The sequence below is a fragment of the Canis lupus genome, chromosome 10 (genome assembly GCF_048164855.1).
Source record: "Canis lupus baileyi chromosome 10, mCanLup2.hap1, whole genome shotgun sequence".
In the NCBI taxonomy this organism is placed as follows: Eukaryota; Metazoa; Chordata; class Mammalia; order Carnivora; family Canidae; genus Canis; species Canis lupus.
The window spans coordinates 69534705-69555423 of NC_132847.1; the positions used below are offsets into that span (position 1 = coordinate 69534705).

The window sequence follows — 20719 nt, forward strand, 5'->3', positions numbered from 1 at the left end:
TTAACTTTTTTAAGATTTTATTGATTTATTTGAGAGCCAGAGAGAAAGCACGCCTGAGCGGGGAGGGGTAGAGGGAGAGGGGGAAGCAGACTCCCCACTGAGCAGGGGGCCCAATGGTGACTGGATCCCAGGACCCCAGGATCATGACCTGAGCTGAAGGCAGTCGCTTAACTGAGTGCTCTATTTTTATTTATTTATTTTTTAAAGATTTTATTTATTTATTCACAAGAGACACAGAGAGAGAGGCAGAGACACAGGCAGAGGGAGAAGCAGGCTCCATGCAGGGAGCCTGACGAGGGACTTGATCCTGGGTCTCTAAGATCAGTCCCTGGGCTGAAGGCGGTGCTAAACTGCTGAGCCACCCGGGCTGCCCTTTTTTTTTTTCTTTTCTTTTTTTTTTTTTTTTTGAGTAGCCCTATTTTTAAAGTTTTATTTATTTACGTAATCTCCGTACCATTTGGGACTCCAACCCATGACCCTGAGACTGAGTCACATGCTCTTTTGACTGAGCCAGCCAGGTGCCCCAGCTGGTAGCTATTTCCAAGAAAACAATATTTTAAATACAAATTGGGACCTAAATTATAGACAGTCTAGATTATATGTGAAGAATAGCACTCCAAATTGTATCTTTTCCAGATCACTTTTAACCTTTCAGTAAAAACAAAGATCCTCTTATAATTTCAGCCACACACACAATTTAATGTTCAGGCCTCAGCTGCCTTATGTTTGGGCTCTCCTGAAGGCAGGAGGGACTCTACCTTCCCTGAAGGAAATGGGCTTGCGAGCACCATCCTGGGGACGGATGTCCTGGGGGCCACACAGGCCGGCCTGAACACCCAGTCCCTCCTCACCAAGGAAGGTTCAGTGGTTGGCAGCAGAAGGTGGAGTCCATCCCTCTGTTCTATGTTATTTTTTTTTATTTTAAGATTTTACTTTTTTATTTGTTATTTTATTTTTTTAAAACACATTTTTCTTAATTTTATTTATTTATTCATGAGAGACACAGAGAGAGAGAGGGGGGCAGAGGGAGAAGCGGGCTCCATGCAGGAAGCCCGACATGGGACTCGATCCCAGGTCTCCAGGATCACGCCCCGGGCTGAAGGCGGCGCTAAACCGCTGAGCCACCGGGACTGCCCTACTTATTTTAGAGAGAATCTTCATCAGACTCCCCACTAATCGTGCAGCCTGACGTGAGGCTCAATCCCACAACCTCGAGATCATGAATCGAGCTGAAATCAAGAACTGGACACTCAACTCCTGAGCCACCTAGGCACTTGCTGTCTATGTTCTACTGCTGCTGTAGACTCCCCTTTGCCTCACACCGGCCATCCCCCCAAAAGAGTTTATATAAAATGAAACAAAAATATTAAAATGTACAAATGACACTTTTTTTAGCCTTAATCTCTAGAACCTCTCCATTTTCTTATGCACAGCACAGGTCTGATAACTAGGATTCGGGGCAAGGCCCTGCAGTCGTTGGCCTTTTCAAGCCACCTGGGGTCTAATTTCCATGCCTCCTCAGCGCTGGTGTAGGATGCACCACCTGCGCTCGGCTGCTCCTCCGAGTAGAAGCCAAGACTTCTTCACCTCGCCGAGGAGCAGTGGCCGGAGCCGAATCCCACATCCGCAAGCCATGTCCCCTGTGGGGCTGCGCTACCCTTTCCCGGCTGGGTAACCAGGAGGCCACCTGAACACCGCCGCTCCGCCTGAGGCTTTGTCTTCTGGGGAGGCTTGGAACAGGTCAGTCCAGTACACTCAACCCTGCGTTCGGACTCACAGACAGAGGCGATCACTCTTACACCTACAGCTCATCGTTCGGAGCCACGAACTTTGTAAAGAGTGGTCCCAAAGGTTCCTGCAAACTGCTTGTGGTTTGCACCGAGATGGGGAACCTTACGCTTGGCCCACGTTTCTCAACTGCACCTGGCCTTCAAGCCCTGATGCACCTGCCAAGTGAACCTAAGCAGAGAATCCAGGGCCCACGTCGCCCTCCCCGCAAGATCACAGGGAAAAACAAAGCCACACAGAGGAAGGACGGGCCACGGTTTGCTATTGACCAGTGTCTCTGGGCCTCAGAAGGCCGCCACTTCCCGCAGTTGCAGCCCGGGGTCCCGCTCCACTCGGAGTAGGTGAATTCCTCTGCTGAAACTTGCACACAGCAAGGAGACGGTGTCGCCAACAGCCAGGGAGGTCAGAGGTCCTGATCCATCCAGGGACAGGGTGAACAGGCAGGCTGGGGGAGGAAGAGAGAACCGGCGGCTCAGGCCGAGCACGCGGCGTCGGGGCGTCGGGGCGCGCGAGGTCTCTGTGAGGAACCGCGTCAGTAAAGCGTGCCCTCCGCCTCTAACCCCGGCAGGAGCAGCACCCGTGCTCCAGAGGGCTGCGCACCGGGGGAAGGCAGACGTGGGCCAGCCGCAAGGCTTCAACTCCAGAGAACGGCACGTGGCCCAAACCAGGTGTGTATCACTGAGAGGCACATCCAGTCGGGGCCTGGCCTGGCGCCCTCCCTGACCGCCGGCCCAGAGTACAGAGCAGGGGCTGGGGCGGAGCAAACAGACAGGGGTGCTGTTCTCCAGCTGCTGGGGCCTTGCTCCCTTCAACACAGAGGAAACTGGGACCTGCAGGGCAGTCTGGGGGCCTCCAGCTGTCCCAGTGTCCCCTCTGCCCCCGTCTCGGAAGCTGCTCTTCTAAGATCTACAGGTGCACACCTGGTGGGCCGGGCAGCACTCTCAGACCTTGCTGTCCCTGGTCTCAGGTTTAGGAGCGTGGACTCTTGGGACAGGCGCTCTCCACCTCCCACCACTCTTGTGCCGGGCAGCTGGAGAGGTGGGGGATACAGCAGGGCTGTGCTCCCTACGGAAGTTCGGCTCGTGTGCCCCTGGACATGATCTCACGTCTTTTCCCTGAGAAAAGATAGGGCTACCCTATCCTCCCCTGCTGGGAGCTAAGTTTCTGGAAAGTAACCGTGGGAGGGATTTGCCATGCGATTCTCTAAGTTCACACTATTCCTGTGTCTGTCAGAACTCAGGGTCCAGGACAAAATAGCTTGGAGCCAGTGGAGTGCTGGTAAGGCAGCTTTCTGGAAGAAAAAAACCAACCACCTTTACTCATAGCACTCGCACCCTTTGTGGTGTAAATACTCCCACTATGACCTTATAAAAAATTCCTGAATATTTCACCATCAGCCGGTAGGAGTGGCTCTGGCATTCCACTTCACTGAGGGCTCCGCGGAGCTGTGTTCCCCAAGGCGTCTTTCTCTGGTGCTTTGACGTATCATGACCTTACTGTGATCTCAAACCTTAGCTGCAGCGTCAAACCGGGCAGTCTTGCGGAGACCATCCTTACGCTACCTCACCCCCGCCACGAGCTGAGACTCTCATTTTATTTATTTATTTATTTTATTTTTTTGAGACTCTCATTTTAGACCTTAAAAATGAATTTGAAAATGGCAATCCTTCTACTCTTTGTCAGACGTTTTTGAGCATCACACATTTAAACCTGAGGAAGAACTTCAGATAGAAAGACTACCAAGAGCTAAATGTATTTGAGCTCTCCAGAACCAGTCTGAACAGCATGGCACCAGGGCTCCCGCAGTGATGGCTTATAGCCAGACGGTCAGCAGAATCCCGATATCATACTGTCATCTTTTAACCACTACGGGCCTGGAGAGTGGCAAGACATGGGTGGCTTTGTACTTGCTGAGCAATGGAAAGAAAGAGTTTCAAGGAAGCTTTTAGGACTCCATGTAACTTTGAGAAGCACCACCAGCAGGCTGCTTACCTCCAGTATCTTGGTTCCAAATCTTCACTTTGCAGTCATGTGACGAGGTAGCAATTACAGGCATCAAGGCCAGTGCTCTTGGTAGAAAGACACAGGATGCGACAGTCTGGAAATGGCCCTTATATTCACATATTCTGTTCCGCGTCTGCCGTAGGTCCCACAACTGTAGAGTAATGACACCGGCTGGCTCAAACGTACCTACTCTCTAGCTTTATACATGCTACCCTCACTGACTTCCACCTCCCCGCCTTCTCATGACCCACCTCTTCCCTCCAGTTACCCACTTATGTAGCTACCCCTCATCTTCATCCATCCACCCACATACCGAATCATCAATCCAATGATTATTTTTTTGTTTTTTAAATTTATTTATTTGTTTTTAAAGATTTTACTTATTTATTCCTGATAGAGAGACAGTGAGAGAGAGGCAGAGACACAGACAGAGGGAGAAGTAGGCTCCCAACAAAGAGCCCAAAGTGGGACTCAATCCCAACCCTAGGATCACGTCCTGAGCCAAAAGCAGACACTCAACCGCTGAGCCACCCAGGTGTCCCTGTTTTTCTAATTTAAATTCAATTAGCCAACATAAAGTACCGACTTAGTTTCAGATGCAGTGTTCAATGATTTATCAGTTGTGTGTAACACCCAGTGCTCCTCCCATCACGTGCCCTCAATGCCCATCACCAAACTACCCCATCCTCCCTAATGATTATTTTAAACATCGACTATCTTAAACAACCCTGGTTAAGGATGTACTGGGAGGGTCGCTGCCTCCCTCATTAATGTCATGGTTAGGGAAATGAAAGCTCCAAGTCCTACAGGATGATGGGACAGTATGAGGTTGGCTACTTTTTTTTTTTTTTTAAGTTTTTCATTCAAATAATCTTTACACCCAGGTGGGGCTCAAACTCATGACCCCAAGATCAAGAATCACATGCTTGGGGATCCCTGGGTGGCTCCGCGGTTTAGCACTTGCCTTCAGCCCAGGGTGTGATCCTGTAGACCTGGGATCGAGTCCCACATCAGGCTCCCTGCGTGGAGCCTGCTTCTCCCTCTGCCTGTGTTTCTGCCTCTCGTTCTCTCTGTGTCTCTCATGAGTAAATAAATAAAATCTTAAAAAAAAAAAAAAAAAAAAGGAGAAAGAATCACATGTTCCTCTGACCGAGCTACCCAGGTGCCCCGAGGTCGCCTTTCTACACAACAGCTCAAGAGCTGCCTGACATTCAGCCTCCTCGCCTCTGTGGATCCTTGGAGACCCCACAGTTGGGAACACCTTCTCACAAGTACACAGAGGCACAGCCTTTCTAATTTCTTATCTACATGCTAAAACTTGGTAAATGATGATGAGACTCTCCAACAAAGGAGGTGAAAGTTCTACCCATCCCACTCTTGTTGATATGATCAGACCACCGCTAGAGAATGTTCCAGGAGGAAAGCAAACTGAATTGTGTCCAAAAAATAATGAAGTCCCTGGATACCATGTAATTCAAAAGAACAATGTTCAGAGAGGAGAGCGATCCGGAAAATAAGGAAATCACAGGACACTGTCGGTTGTAGTTGTTAGAAATGCTTAGCTTGGTAAAGAGATGCTACATCAATAGCCTGGGATTCAACACCCCAACCTACCACTTATCAGAGGTGTGGTCTTGTGCAAGAGATTTCACTTGCCATGCCTCTATTTGCTCAGCTGTAAAATGGCAATTATAATAGAACCTAACGGACAAGGCTGTTGTAAGGATTAAATGAGATACTCCATGTCATGTGCTCAGGCCAGCACCTAGTGTGTAAGGTTTGATACAATGGGAGCCGTAATTGTTCTATTTGGACTAGATGCCCTTTTTAACCTATATTCTACAATGAGGAATCCAAGGTACTTTGAAGGAGCCAATGCAATCTAACCCAAAATTAACTGCGAGGAAAGGTATACGGGTAAGGGTTGGGGTGGGCCATCGGCCAACACTGGCACTTCAAACTTCCTGGAAGAGCTTGAGCCTCCTTTACTGTGACCACATGTACAATGGAAATAATGTGGCTCTTCAAATAGTCCCTCCCCTTTCTCAGCTCTGCTGGGAGTAGGGATGTTAGCAAACTGGTTCTGTGTTTAGCACCTTCCTATCTTGACTCTCATCCCATCCCTCTTTTCCACTACCAATTCAGAAAGCCCCAAGGCTCATAGAAGTTACCTGAGAGATGCATCTGGAATGCAAAGAATCACGTACAGTATGCACTTGAAACAGGCCTGAGCCATTAGTAGGGCTTGCCTATGTAGCCCAGTATGGAGGTGAGGTCAGAGTAAATAATTTGCTCATCAGCCATCAGACCCCCAGACGTCCACAATCTCTTACCGTGGCTTCACAGCCTTCCCCTCCAAAGCCGTTGCTGCAGGAGATACACTTGTGTCCATCCTCACTGACCTCGCAATAGGTCTGAATATGCTGCTTTGCGGGAAATACATGAGCTACCTGCAGCCCCCGGCTGTCCCATAATCTGCAAGACATGACTGCAGGAAATGAGTCTGTGGTAAATGTGTCCGAAATACCCACTAACATAAGCCTCAGCTCTTTGCTGCTTCGGCCGGTCAGAGAGAATGTCATGATTTATCTAAAAACAGGAGTATGAACCAGATCAACCTTGGAGACTCAAAAGCTGCCAGGAAATAACCAAACTGAATGACGTCTGAGTTCCTTCTATTTTGAGATCCAGTTAATAAGAATTTAGACCAAGCATCCTAACTGTACAAGTTAATTTGTTAATTTGGCCCTTTGGGATACTGCTTTCGATGGACAAGAGGATATTTCTGTGCCTGTGACTTAAATTTTTTTTTTTTTAAAAAGATAGTTATTATGATCCAGAGCAGAAGTCACCATTCCAGAATCAGATACAAAAGACTTGCAGGCCTTGGCCTACCTGGGTCATGGGGTCCATGGGGGAATGTTTTGTTCAGCCTCTTGTCTCATTTTCATCTCTTACCTCATTCCCACTATTTCCTAAGTAGAATGAATGTCTTCTGAGATCCAGAGTTTCTCATTGTGCTTTCTACTCGAGAGCGATTTACTTCATGACTCTCCTAATGGGGATTCCAACCCCATTTCCCCAGATAAGGCTTCATCTGAGGGCTGGGTGATTGAGAACACCTGGAGCCGAGCAGGGGCAGTAAGTGGAGCCAGGCAGCCCGAAGGGTGGGACAAGCCAGTGACAGGTCCTGAGGTTAATCTGAACATATTCACACAGGGGGTGAATATGGGGGTCAGACATCAGCTGCTTCAAAACCATTCAGGACAAGGGCTTTTTCCTGGCCTGACCTCCTGGCATTCGACTTCTACCCAGGTGGTCCAAGGGGCCAGGTCAGAGAGACCCCAGTCTCAGTGAGGGGCTAAAGGGCAGAAGGCCCTGGGAAGGCACAGCAGGGAGGAGAAGCAGAGGAGGGAAGGGAGTCATGTAAGCACGGGAACCACAAACCTTCACCAGAAACACCTTGACTGCTGCTCAGTAAGCCCACCTGATGGTTTTATCTTCAGAAGTCTGTAGTATATATGGTTCTTGAGGGACCCAGCACATGTGAGTGACCTGGAAAGAGCAAAATTTTCAAAACTTCTCCACACCAAGTCATTCTTCCGCTGTAATTCCTGTAGACTGTGCTAAATAGCATCTCTCCACCACTTCCCAAGGATGCTGACTAGCACATTTGACTTGGAGGGAGTCGGTGTTTTGTAGATACCCAGCAGTCGTGCTCTACTGACATCCCCTGGATCGGCAGCAGCAATGGTAGCAGGTGCCCATACGTGTGCTGCTGAGAGCTGCTGGCGAGTAGCAGCTAAGGGGAGCAGCCCCCTGTTCTGTGGTGGGACCACTGAAACCCTGCTCTAAGGCCTCACAGGGTTCAGAAGTGTTCTTTCTCCCCATCCCTGTAGCCCCCTGCTGGACAGGCATGAAACAGTTTTCAAAACAACCCGACGTGACAGGATTTTCTTCCAACAACCTCCACAAATACCGGGGGCACAGAGCAAGCGCACCTTGCCATGGAGGGTTGTCTTCAAAACTGGAGAAGAGGGATCCCTGGGTGGCTCAGCGGTTTAGCACCTGCCTTTGGCCCAGGGCGTGATCCTGGAAACCCGGGATCGAGTCCCACATCGGGCTCCCTGCATGGAGCCTGCTTCTCCCTCTGCCCGTGTCTCTGCCTCTCTGTGTCTCTCATGAATAAATAAATAAACTCTTTAAAAAATAAATAAAAATTAAAAAAAAACTGGAGAAGATAACCATGCGTGATATTTAATGACCACTAAAGGAACATCTACCAATGTCAGGTCATAGGATTCCCCCCACTTTATAAATGAAGACACTGACAGTCTAAGTGCCTTTCTTGGAGTAACACAGCTAAAAAGTGACAGACCTTGGGGTGACTGGCTGGCTCAGTCAGTAGAGCATGTAACTCTTGATCTCAGGGTTGTGAGATCAAGCCCCACAGTAGGGTAGAGATTACTTAAAAGTGATGGATCCATAGTTTGAACCCAGGTATGACTGACCTCAAAGGCTGTGAGGCTATATACCAGCCTGCTACCAGAAAACACTGGTCTTCATAAAGCAAATTATACTTAGAGCAAAAAGGTCATGCTTGTTTCTTTGCCCAGAAGCTGTGAGCTCTGGTGGACTGTGTCCTGGGCCGCTAACCCTGCTCCTGGCACAGCAGATATGGAATAGCTGCATTTTGAGGGAACAAATGAGGACACCACTTAAAATTCCAATGTGAACTAGTGGAGGTGTTCTCTGGAGCAGAAGACCTCAAAAGATCATCCAATCTGGAAACCCTGAAAGGCCAGGGTCTGACAGAGAGCTCAGGGTGAGCAGTAGCAAGGCCCCCAGCCTCTCCTGCCCGGAAGGTCTCCTCATCTCTCCCCCAGGCTGCGTGCCTTGCCCCCTGCTCCCTCCTGCTGTCCCACTCTCTACTGCGTGTGAGTTACTAACCAGGTTCCTGGAGACAGAAGCTCTCTCCGCACACTGTCCGGTCCCAACGTCCCACAGAAGCAGAGTATTGTCCCGAGAGCCAGTGCACAGCTGTGATGAGTCTGGGGAAACAAGGGAAACATGGTCCATGAGACGGGCCTGGCACAGAGCTTTTCAGAAAGTATAACAGGGGACACCAGGGTGGCTCAGTTAGTTGCGTGTCTGACCCTTGGTTTCCACTCAGGTCATGATCTGAGGGTCATGAGATTGAGCCCTGTGTCAGGCTCCATGCTCAGTGGGAGCCTGCTTCTCTCTCTGCCTCTGCTCTTCCCCCTGCTTACACCCACTCAGTTTCTCTCTCTCAAAATAAATAAATAGGTCTTAAAAAAAAAAAAAAGTACGACAGCATTAGGAAGAGATCTGTTTGACTTTACCTGGACTCACAGCCAATCCAGTGACCACCATGGCGTGGCCAGAGAACTGCTGCCTTGGTTGTGAGGGGTCATGCAAGTCCCACATCATGACCATCCTGTCACGAGAGGCGCTGAAGAACTGGCTGGATTTGTGAATACAGGCTATCTGCTCAAGAGAAAAAAAAAGTTCCGGTGTGCTTGTTTGATTGGACTTTAAAATGGGCAACAGACCTGGGGCTGCAGGTGTCAGAGCCTGAGGCTCTCTCTATGTTGCCGTGGGAATGCACTGCATCTGGTGTGTCGCTACCACACTTTGCACCATGAGTTGTGGCTATTGCCTGGTTTCACTATGACAGAGTCTGCAACTCAATTCTGCTTTTCAGTTCATTTAGGGTGATTTCAGGGAGGGGAGTTGTAGAGACTGGCATTCTCTATCCTTTTTGCTAGGAGCTCAGTCTACCCTGCAATGCTTTTTTAATAAATTAATTTTTATTTAGCTGTTGTTGGCTTTTTAAAAATTTCCCCAAGAGGGGTTCCTGAGTATAGAGATTTTATCATTTATTTACTTATAATTTATTTATAATATATTTAAAATATAAAGAAATTGTATCATTTATTATTTTTCTACCTACAGTAAACACACAGGCAGCCTCCAAACATGTCCCTGTTGAATTAGGATAAGCAGGGAGAGTTGTTCTCTATTTACCACCTGAACTATTAAGGGCTTAGTGACCAAATAAAAATCATGTCTAATATGCCTGTAACAATAGAATAGCTAAGGGAATGGTTTGCTCTGCTTTTCCTCGAATAGGGCCTCATGGCATCAAATGAGGCCCTTGCGTTATTTTTAAGACTGAATATCCAATCACTCCTACATCTAGAGCCATTAATACTCCTTTATTCAGTTCCAAGTTCCCTCCCTGATAATGATCATTTGATAATTACCTTAGTGATTTCTCGCTCATGTCCTTTGAACCTTTTCACCACATTTCCAGTCTTCCAGTTATAGGCCACAACTGTCTGCGGAGAGTCATTAGAGTCATTAGCATCTCTGTAATATTTTCAGTGAAGTGAATCTCTGAATATTTTAAGTAAATATTTTATTTAATTGAAACAAGCCTTTATTTCATTCTCTACCTAATTTCTCCCTCTCTGTCAAGGGACTTGCGTCAAGCGTTAGGGCTTTATTGTTGTATCCCTAGTCTTGTCTCCCTATGTGGACTTTCTTTTCTTTCCTCCTGATGGGTGCTCTGTCTCTCTGCAAGGCAATGGGCCACTGCTCTGAGCCTTGCTGATGGGTTCAGGAGGACACTCCTCAAAGGGAACTGACAGCCTGAGATTCTGGTCATGGATGCTGAATTAGAATTCTACGTGGGATAAGAGTTTTCCCCCTGCACTTTCTCTTTAATAAATGAGTCTTTAAAAAGAAAATTTACCATCTTAATCATTTTAAGGTGTACAGTTCAGTAGTGTTATGTATACTCACACGATTGTAAAACACATCACACTTTTTTCTAATTAAAAAAAATCCATAATCCCATCTGCCAGAGAGAATCATCATTAAAACTTTCTTTCTGTCCTTTTTCTAGGTATATACTTTAATACATTTTTTTAATATTTTATTTATTTATTCATGAGAGACACAGAGAGAGGCAGAGACACAGGCAGAGGGAGAAGCAGGTTCCATGCAAGGAGCCCGACGTGGGACTCAATCCCCAGTCCCCAGGATCAGACCCTGGGCTGAAGGTGGTGCTAAACCTCTGAGCCACCTGGGCGGCCCTATACTTTAACATTTTGTCATAAATCTCCTGAACAGGAGACTCCCTGTTTAGCATCCTCTGGCCCAGTCTCTGTAATTCGATGCTAGAGAGAAAGGAGCATGTTAGCACTTAACCTGGTTAAATGCCAGTTTCTTAATCTGTAAAACAGAGAGGATAATCCTTCCCGACCTACCCCTCACAGGTGAAGATCATATAAATAAAATTCATACATCTAAGATGATATCAACTTTAAGACAAACTGCTGCCAATTAAATTATATCCATGCTTTATCAACAGTTTTTATTTTTATTTTAAAATTTATTTTAAGTAGGCTCCACACCAAATGTGGGGCTTGAACTCACAACCCTGAGATGGAGTCATACATTCTACTGACTGAGCCAGCCAGGTGCCCCTATCACTCAATTTTTAGATGCATACTAACTTCGGAGGTGCTCAAGTATCAAAACATGAACCTCTTTGAATCTGGGAAATACAGGGGTGTCTGGATGGCTCAGCTGGTTGAACTTTTCTGACTCTTGGTTTCCGCTCAGGTCATGATCTCATAGCTTGTGGGATTGAGCACCATGCTTAGCAGGGAGTCTGCTTGAAGATTCTCTCCCTCTGCCCCTCCCCCTGCGCTCTCTCTCTCTCTCTCTCAAATAAGTAAAATAAATGTATAAATTTTTAAAAATCCATGAAATATGAAAATGAGAGGTATTAAAAGAATCAACATTTTTGCTACCACCATCCTAGCTGTGAGTCCTGTGATGGAAGCAAACGTGACGGGAAGAAGCAATCAGATTCAGTGTCAGTGGGAGGAAAGACAGGAACACAGAAGGGCAGAATTATGATGCATGCCAGTTAGAGATTTGGGCAAAAGAGCAGGATAAAAGAGACTGGACTTTCTTTTTTTTTTTAATTTAATATTTATTTGAGAGAGAGAGAGAGAGAGCGCACAAGCAGTAGGGAGGACAGCAGGGGAGGGGGAAAGAATCTCAAGCAGGCTCCAAGTCCCCACTGATGCAGGGCTTGGTCTTATCACCCTGAGTTCACGACCTGAGCCAAAATCAAGAGTCGGACGCTCAACCGACAGAGCCTATGGTTTCACGCTACTCGACGCTGCTGCTAGAACCAGAGAATCAGCGCTTCCTTCTCAAATACCTTCCCTTGGCCACAGTAAGCTGGTTCCCTGGAAAGCACCACAAACCCCACCTTATCTCTTCCTCCAGAGACACACAGGTCTGAGTTCAGGGCAGCAACGACCGAAACCGTATCCACGTGGGCTGGGCTATACTCCAGACAGGCTTTAGTTTGAGTTCTCTCTTCTATAATTTCGTCGGGCCTGCTAAAGAGAGGATGGCAAATGAGAGGCCCACTGGTACAGAGTACGGGGGCGGGGGGGGCAAGGGGAAGATGAGATGGCCCACAGGAGAGGCCAGCCTGAGGAGAAATCTGGAAAAGAAGTGCAGAAGGGAGACCCACGGCCATTGCCAGAAATGGGATTATTAATGCCGAGTCTGCTCGGAATGCCTGAAGGATTGGAATCCAATAAAGGGGAAAACTGCCTGTTCGGGGAAGGTCATCAATAATCGCTCTGGGCCTTCTCTTTCTTTAGTGGAGAATTTTAATGCAACATGACAAAATTGGGATCCCAATGCAGGATTGCCATACCTGTATTTATAAGTGCTGTGTTTGAGTTTGCTTTGCAGCTTCCCCATCCCTGCACAGAAGCTACACAAAACCTTGTGAGGAGCTCGTTTCAGATGGCACCCGAGCAGCAGCATCCCTTGTAGCTACTGGAAGCTGTGTTCCCTGCTTAGTAAAAAGAATACATACTGTTCATTTTGTTAGTGTGGTTATGTAAAATGAAGCCTTATTTTTTTAAAAGACTAATTTATTGTACTTGTTTGCTTTTCCTCTTTCCCCTGCCTCCTCTTATGCCCTGGGAATGTACAACCCCCCTCCACCCATAAAGCATAATCAGATCAGGAAAAACAAAGACAAAACGAATTTTAAAAATACAAAGAGGTTTCTCAACAAGTTAAATGTGGAATTACCATATGTTCAAGAATTCCACTCCTGAGAAGACACCCAGAAGAATTGAAAGCAGGTGTTCGCCCAAAAAATTATACGTGAATGTTTGTGGCTGCACTGTTCACAATTGCCAAGAGGGGGAAACACCCTAAATGGCCATCAGTGGATGAGTGGAAAAACAAAATGTGGTATGTCCATACAATGAATATTAGCCATAAAAATAAATAACATAATGAAGCATACTATAAGATGGATGAACCCCGAAAACATCAAACTAAGCAAAAGAAGCTAGACACAAAATGCCACGTATTCTATGAGACCATTGGTATGAAATACCCCCAGTCAGAATCTATATGGACAGAGAGCAGATTAGTGCTTGCCAAGGGCTGGGGTGATGAGGGAACAGAGTTTCCTTTTTGGATCATGAAAATGTTTTGTTGCTTTTTAAAAAAAATTTTATTTATGTATTCATGAGAGACACAGAGAGAGGCGGAGACACAGGCAGAGGGAGAAGCAGGCTCCCTGCGGGGAGCCCGATGCAGGACTCGATCAGAGGACCCCAGGATCACACCCTAGGATGAAGGCAGGCACTAAACCATTGAGCCACCCAGGGATCCCCCTGGATCATGTAAATATTCTGGAACTAGACAGTGGTGATCGTTGTGTAACACTGTCCCTGTACTAAATAACAATACATTTTATACTATACGTAATTGTGCCACAATAAATACTAGGAATGTGTATTTGAAAATAAAAGATAATTTTCACCAGTGATGCTTCTTGAAAAGAACCTAAGTTATTCTAAAAGGTCATAGCTTGCTGGTTTGTTTTTAAATGATTTCATGTGACACTTCTTTAAACCAGTGTGCCAGGTTATTCTGTAGTAAGAATGAGATATGAGGGGCACCTGGCTGGCTCAGTCGGGAGAGTATGCAACTCTTGATCTCAGGGTCATGAGTTCAAGCCCCAAGTTGGGCATGGAGCCTACTTTAAAAAAAAAAAAAAAAAGAATGAGATGTGAGAGTTGATGACACAACATGAGACAACACAGGTAATGACCTAGACTGGTCTGAGGGCCGGTGGGGATTCCTGAGGCCCTTTCAAGGAGTCCGTATGGTCCTCCTTCCTCCAACTACAACTCTGTGTGAGGTCTGATTTTCTTCTTACACTACAACCCCAACCACATATTGCCAATAGGCTGAATGCAGAAGCTGACATGAGAATCCAACTGCCTGGAATCCCTGGGTGGCTCAGTGGTTTAGTACCTGCCTTAGGCCCAGGGCGTGATCCTGGAGTCCCAGGATCAAGTCCCACGTCAGGCTCCCTGCGTGGAGCCTGCTTCTCCCTCTGCCTGTGTCTCTGCCTTTCTCTCTGTCTTTCATGAATAAATAAATAAAATCTTTAAAAAGAGAGAATCCAACTGCCTTATGTTGAAACCAAATATGAACAAGAACTGCAAAAATGTAAAACAATACCAGTCTCTCCAACCAAATTTTTTGTGCATTTTGGAAAACACATTTTTCATAAAATTATTTTATGCTAACCTATATAATAAGTCTATTATTATTAACATGAATAAGTAAATATTTTTAAAATATCTGTGGGGTTTTTTTTTTTAAGATTTTATTTATTTATTCACGAGAGACAGAGAGAGAGAGGCAGAGACACAGGCAGAGTGAGAAGCAGGCTACATGCAGGGAGCCGGACGTGGGACTCGATCCTAGCTCTCCAGGATCAGGCCCCGGGCCAAGGCGGCGCCAAACTGCTGAGCCACCCAGGCTGCTCCCATAAAAATCTGTGTTAAATGTCAATAGCTGGCAGAGTAGAACCCAATCTATGACCTACATAAACAAAAGCTCTTTAAGATCCCCAATAATTTTTCTCAAAAGATTTATTTATTTTTAGAGAGAGAGAGAGAGCGAGCAGGGGAGAGGCAGAGGGAGAAGATCTTTCAAGCAAACTCCCCACTGAGCATGGAGCCTGACACAGCGGCGCTGGATCCCACAGCTCATGAGATCATGACCTGAGCTGAAACCAAGAGTCGGAGGCTTGACTCACTGAGCCACCCAGGCACCCCCTCCCCAGTAAAAGGAAGTCTTGAGACCAAAAAGTTTATGAACCACTGGCCTAGAACTTAAATAATGCCAACAATGGATGACATATTACAAGAAATAGAATTACTAAGTGTTTTTTAGATGTACTTGCATTGTCCTCAACAACTGGCAAGGCTAGAACTAAGAGAGAATGAATTAGACATTCAAAGATGCTAATCCATATGTTCAGTCAGAAAACACCTCCTAAGCACCTGATTTGTGCAGCTCCTATTCTGGTGGCTGGTGAAATACGAAGAAAGTGACAGGAAGACATGGCCAGGAGGATATCTGCTGGGACTGAACGTATCTGACGAGGTAGGGGCTAATCTCAGCTACTCTGGGTCACTCATGTCCTCTGCAACTAGCTATTCTGAGAAGCCAGAGGATAGAGAGAAGTAAAGGGAGGGTGGGAGTACCGAGTTCCCATCTTTTGGAGACTCTGCTTAAAGTCTAGGAGTTGAGTTTCTAAATTATTACGTGGGTGGGGGGGCATGCAGAGGGAGAGGGAGAGAGAGACCCCTAAGTAGGCTCCACACCCAGCATGGGGCCAGATGCTGCCATTGTGACCTGAGCCCAAATCAAGAGTCTGATGCTCAACCGACTGAGCCACCCGGGTGCCCATAAGAGATGAGTTTCTTTTTCTTTTTTCTTTTTTTTTTTTTTAAGAGATGAGTTTCTTACAGGCATGACCAGCCCAGCTCTTGGAAGAATGGTCTACAGGAAGAACAGCAAGTTAAAATTCACCAAGTATTCTCGATCGTAACCATTAAAAAACCGTGTTCCAGAACTGCAGCCTACACTTTGAGAAGCTGCCAGAGTTGACCTCCGGACAAGATAGGTGACTGCAAGGAAGCACAGTGCGGTGGAAAGAACACCGTGTGTGGCACCAGGAGCCCTGGGCACCAGCCCCAAGGCTGCCTCATCCCGCTGTGTGTCCTTGGGCTCCTCCGTCCCCTGCTCTGCACCTCAGCTGCCCCATCTATAAACGAGGACAGCACATTAGATCATTTTTAGTAGACTGTGCTCCACAAGAGGAAGGACTTGGTCATGTTCATCGCTGTTCCTCTAGTGGCTCACACACTCTGGCAACATCATTTCTTGCTAAGAAGTGGGAACCAAAGGTCCCTTCCTGTTCAGACAGTCTAGGATTCTCTATACTAAGCACACGATATGCTGACAGAAAATACGCCAGGATAATTTTTAAAAATCTTGCGATGGTGTATCGCTTGTAGACAGGGAGAGGGTGAGGGGCTTCCCATCTGCCAGCATAGCCCATTTCAACCTTATCATCAATTTAAGGATAGAGGCTGTCCACAGATCTAGGTCACCAAACAGAGCAGGTGCTATAAACGGATTGGCCTTGCTTCAAACTGATGGGACTCTTAGCTCTACTGCAGGGAGCCGTATTTTCCATGTGAAGAGCACTCACAGGACATTCTAAGCAAAAGATAACTTTTAGAATTACTTACCCCCAAACCAATAGGATTTTCTTGGTGAGCTGCCGTGTTCAGTGCTTTGTAATGTTTATCCTTTGGGAAACAGTTCAGGCAGCCACTTCCTAATCTCTGTAATTACTGAAAAGATGCTTAAATTAATCTCTCTCTAAGCATATGCTTGCACTGAAAGGAGATTCACAAGGTAAATAAAGACCTTGTTTAATTAAAGAGATTGTTGAGTATAGCTTTCCCTCACAAAGAGATACGTTCCAAAATTCCAATATCTTATAACTGGCATATTTCCAACAATTAGGGAAGTGTACCATAATGTTAATTATACAACTATTTTTTATAATTTTTTAAAAGATTTTATTTATTTATTCGCAAGAGACACAGAGAGAGAGGAAGAGACACAGGCAGAGGGAGAAGCAGGCTCCATGCAGGGAGCCCGATGTGGGATTCGATCCTGGATCCCAGGATCATGCCCTGAGTGAAACGCAGACGTTCAACCTCTGAGCCACTCAGGCATCCCTATACAACTATTTTTAATTTGCATTTATTTAAGTAAACTCTACACCCAACGTGGGGCTTGAATTTACAACCCTGAGGTCAAGAGTCTTATGCTCTACTGACTGAGCCAGCCAGGCACCCCCAAAGAAGGAGATATTTAAATATTTAAGTACATCATTAAACACTTATTTTTCTTATAGTACTTCTGTTCAAAAATTTCCAGAGCTGACTGCCACTGTTGCCATGAGAAAGGCAGTTTCTCCTGTTTAAAATAATACTTTAGTAAGAATGAATCATAGAATTTGAGATGGAAGAGCTTTTCAAAATCATCACAATATAAACCCTTTATCTAAAGATCTAAAGAATCAGGGCAGGAACATTATCTGCTCAAAACTCTAACTAGATAGCTCTCTTGACGTGGGGTTTTATTGCATTTTAACAGCTCTATTTTAAGAACTCGAATAAATAAACCCTACCAATTAACAGTGTAGCTTATTCTAAAAATGCAGAGCAACACAGAAGAGTCCGAGATAACATTTGATTCAGGGCATCAGCACGGGAATTGGACAGACTCAGATCTGACTTACAGTTCCCTGCGGTCTTGGGCAAACTGCTGAGCCTCTTGGAATCTGTTTCCTATATGTAAGATGGAATATCTTCACTGGGTTTCTGTAAAGATCAAAGATGGTAGGCGCCTGGGTGGCTCAGTTAGTTAAGCGTCTGCCTTCAGCTCAGGTCATGATCCTGGGGTCCTGGGATTGAACCCCACGTCAGGCTCTCTGCTAAAAAGGGAGTCTGCTGCTCCTGCTACCCTTCCCCCCACCCCATGATCTCTCTCTCAAATTAATTAATTAAATCATAAAACAAACAAACAAAAAGATTAAAGACAGCACTATGATGTGCCAAGGACTATTTTAAATGCTTTATATTCTTTAACTCTTCTGATGTATTCCACAAGCCTCTGAGCTAGATGCTGTTACTATCTTCTTTTGAAGATGAGAAAAGTGGGGTGCAGAGATGTTAGACAACCTGCAACTTTACAGACAAGTTGCAAATAAGTGGCAGAGCTGAAACCTGAATGCAGGCAGTCTGACTCCAGAGCTCTTGTGCTGGGTCAGCACATTACACTGCATCTCTATAAAAGCTAGTGCGTAGAAAGCCCCCTCTTGATCCTGGCTACTGGCATGATGTGAACCTGGCTACTGGCATGATGGCTAGATTAACAAGAACAGCAACTGAAAGGAGCAATTTCTGCCAACTTACACCATTAATGCTACTGTTAATACACACATGTTAAACATATGTAACAAATATACAAAGAGAATATATATAAATGGGTATATGAGTCTGAAGGATATTAAACCTAAGCCAGTTATGTCTCTTGGCCAGAGTGATTGATCACATTAAGGCTAAGAATTCTTTAAGTTCTGTATTATATACCAAGGCAATTTAAAATCTCAACAGGGATCCCTGGGTGGTGCAGCGGTTTGGCGCCTGCCTTTGGCCCAGGGCGCGATCCTGGAGACCCGGGATCGAATCCCACATCGGGCTCCCAGTGCATGGAGCCTGCTTCTCCCTCTGCCTGTGTCTCTGCGCCTCTCTCTCTCTCTGTGTGACTATCAATAAATAAATAAAAAATTAAAAAAAATAAATAAAATAAAATTAAAAAATAAAAAAAATAAAATCTCAACAGCAGAGTATACATACTTCAATAATGTCCGTGTAGTTGTGATTTATTATGAGTAGACTAATCAAAGAAGCAAAAACACTATTCAGTTATCTTCCACTGTTTATACTGTGAACATCCAATACACTTGAGAAGAGGGAAAGCATCGTGCTCATTTTTGTATCTGAGATTTAAGCACGGCCTGGGAGAATGGATGCAAGGCAAATATCTGTGGAATGAATGAATGAATGGCATACTAAGGTGAAGAGTTGTTTAGCAAGCAGCCTTTTTTTTTTTTTTTTTTTTCTTTTTTAAGTCGGCTCCAGGGGCACCTGGGTGGCTCAGTCAGTTCAGTGTCTGACTTCTGGTTTTGGCTAAGATCATGATCTCAGAGTCCTGAGATCAGGACCAAATCCAGCCCCTGGGATTGGGCTCTGCGTGGGGTCCGCTTGTCTCTCTCCTTTGCTTCTCCACCCTCTTCGCTCACACTCTTTCTCTCAAATAAATAAATCTTTAACACATAAAAATTTAAAAAATAACGTAGGCTGCATGCCCAACGGCCAGCTTGAACTCAAGCTACCCTGAGCTCAGGAGTCACACGCTCTGCTGACTGAGCCAGCCAGGCGCCCTGCAAGAAGCTTTTAAGGACCCAACCACATAAGGGTCCTTCAAAATTGCCCAACAACAAATCATTCAGGGAACAGTTCCCGGGGCTCTGTCCCAAATTTCAGGTTCAGGAAAGGCTGGAGAGGACTAGGAAAAGCCATAAACCCAGTTATGGCTCTGGACATCCTTGTTGGTTCCAGATGAAACTAGGCTTAAATCTGAATCCCAGGACCCATTTCTGCCTCAATTTGGTTTCCGCGGACCTTAAGATACCAAGAGGTCACTCTAAACCTAAGGCAGACAATTCTCTTTTAAGTCTCCAGTGCAGCCTCCTCGTTACACTGCAGCAGATACCCAATTGTCATTTCCACGGAGAAAGTGCGACTCAGCAGAAGGTGGAGACTTGCTAAAGGTCACACGAGGCAGAGGCAGAGCCGGGGTACCTGCCCTGACTTCCCTGACTCCCGGTCCACTGCTCAGGTAAACGCTGATGTCCCATCTCCCTCCCTCTCCCCAGATCTCCTTGGGGGGCGGGGCGCGCACAGGGCATCAAACCCTAAACAAATACAAACAAAGCCGCCGTGGAACCACGGGAAGATGGCCTGATTCGACACCCTCGTGGTACAGAGGGGGAAACTGAGGCCCAGAGTCTCACAGGGAGCCAGCATTAGGCCAGAATTTCCACTAAGGTTGCCCCAAGTTTAGGGGACAACCTGTGTCCAGTGTTCCCTTCCAGTCTCTCAGGTCTACCCACGCGGACTGTCAAAGCTTATGGGGAGGGTGGGGGTGGGTGGGGAGGGGGGGCTGCGTGGTTCATCCCCCAAGATGGGGGGGGGGCGCTGCGGCACCTCCCAGCCCAGGGCCGGCCCTCGAGCTCCCCGCTTTCAGCAGGCGGGCGGCTGCAGCCTGCGGGGCGCGAGGGCTCCCCCCGCCCCTCCCCGCCGCCCTCCTCGCGCTCCATACCCACCGGCGGGCTGGCGGGGCCGGGAGCCGAGGCCCGGGGGGCGCCGAGTGCGAGGCGTCCGCCGCCACCACGCGGCACAGCCTCCCGCGTCTCCGCCCCTAGCAACGCGGCGCGCGTCGCTAGGGCGGGGGTCCCCGCGAAAAGCCTCCGGGCGCTCGCTCTCCCCGGAACCGCAGTTCCGCTCGCCGGCCGCTGAGGCTCCAGGCCGGCGGGTCCATCGCCTGCGAGAGGGGCGGGACCGCCGGAACGGTCGCCGAGGAACGAAAAATCCTCATTTATTTACTGTTTAAAGGTTTTATTTATTTATTCAAGAGAGACACAGGGAGAGAGAGAAGCAGAGGGAGAAGCAGGCTCCATGCAGGGAGCCCGACGTGGGACTCGATCCCAGGTCTCCAGGGTCACGACCTGGGCTGAGGGCGGGCGCTTAACCGCTGGGCCACCCGGGCGTCCCTGAATCGTCATCTTTTAAATAAGGATTATAAATAAATAAATAAATAAATAAATAAATAAATAAAT

At 46.8% G+C, this 20719-nt stretch overlaps 1 protein-coding gene across 8 annotated transcripts; it reads right to left on the reverse strand.

Annotated features, from left to right (window-relative positions):
• Positions 1–2033: 2033 nt before the first annotated feature.
• On the reverse strand, positions 2034–20338 carry WDR31 (WD repeat domain 31). Of its 8 annotated transcripts, none has more exons than XM_072842417.1 (12): positions 20207–20291; positions 18675–18862; positions 16491–16595; positions 12566–12706; positions 12107–12239; positions 10080–10154; positions 9156–9300; positions 8743–8843; positions 7280–7347; positions 6126–6267; positions 3781–3943; positions 2034–2233 (listed from the first exon to the last, which is right to left on the reverse strand). In XM_072842417.1, the coding sequence occupies exons 4-12, from the start codon at positions 12676–12678 to the stop codon at positions 2073–2075; spliced, it is 1101 nt and encodes a 366-aa protein (XP_072698518.1). In that variant the 5' UTR covers positions 12679–12706; positions 16491–16595; positions 18675–18862; positions 20207–20291; the 3' UTR covers positions 2034–2072. The 8 variants fall into 8 exon arrangements, with proteins under 8 accessions (XP_072698518.1, XP_072698521.1, XP_072698524.1 ...); XM_072842420.1 differs by having other exon boundaries at positions 12566–12709; XM_072842423.1 differs by lacking the exon at positions 18675–18862 and having other exon boundaries at positions 12107–12236; positions 20207–20338.
• Positions 20339–20719: the final 381 nt, after the last annotated feature.

What these genes read in the sequence shown, in the direction of transcription:
- WDR31 (XM_072842416.1), bottom strand. Translation starts at nt 12,678, where the DNA reads ATGCTGCTGCTCGGGTGCCATCTGAAACGAGCTCCTCACAAGGTTTTG. An exon ending in ATGAGCGAGAAATCACTAAG is followed by an intron (nt 9,301 to 10,079) that starts GTAATTATCAAA and finishes TCTCTTGAGCAG; the next exon opens with ATAGCCTGTATTCACAAATC. An exon ending in GGGAAGGCTGTGAAGCCACG is followed by an intron (nt 3,944 to 6,125) that starts GTAAGAGATTGT and finishes ATTACTCTACAG; the next exon opens with TTGTGGGACCTACGGCAGAC.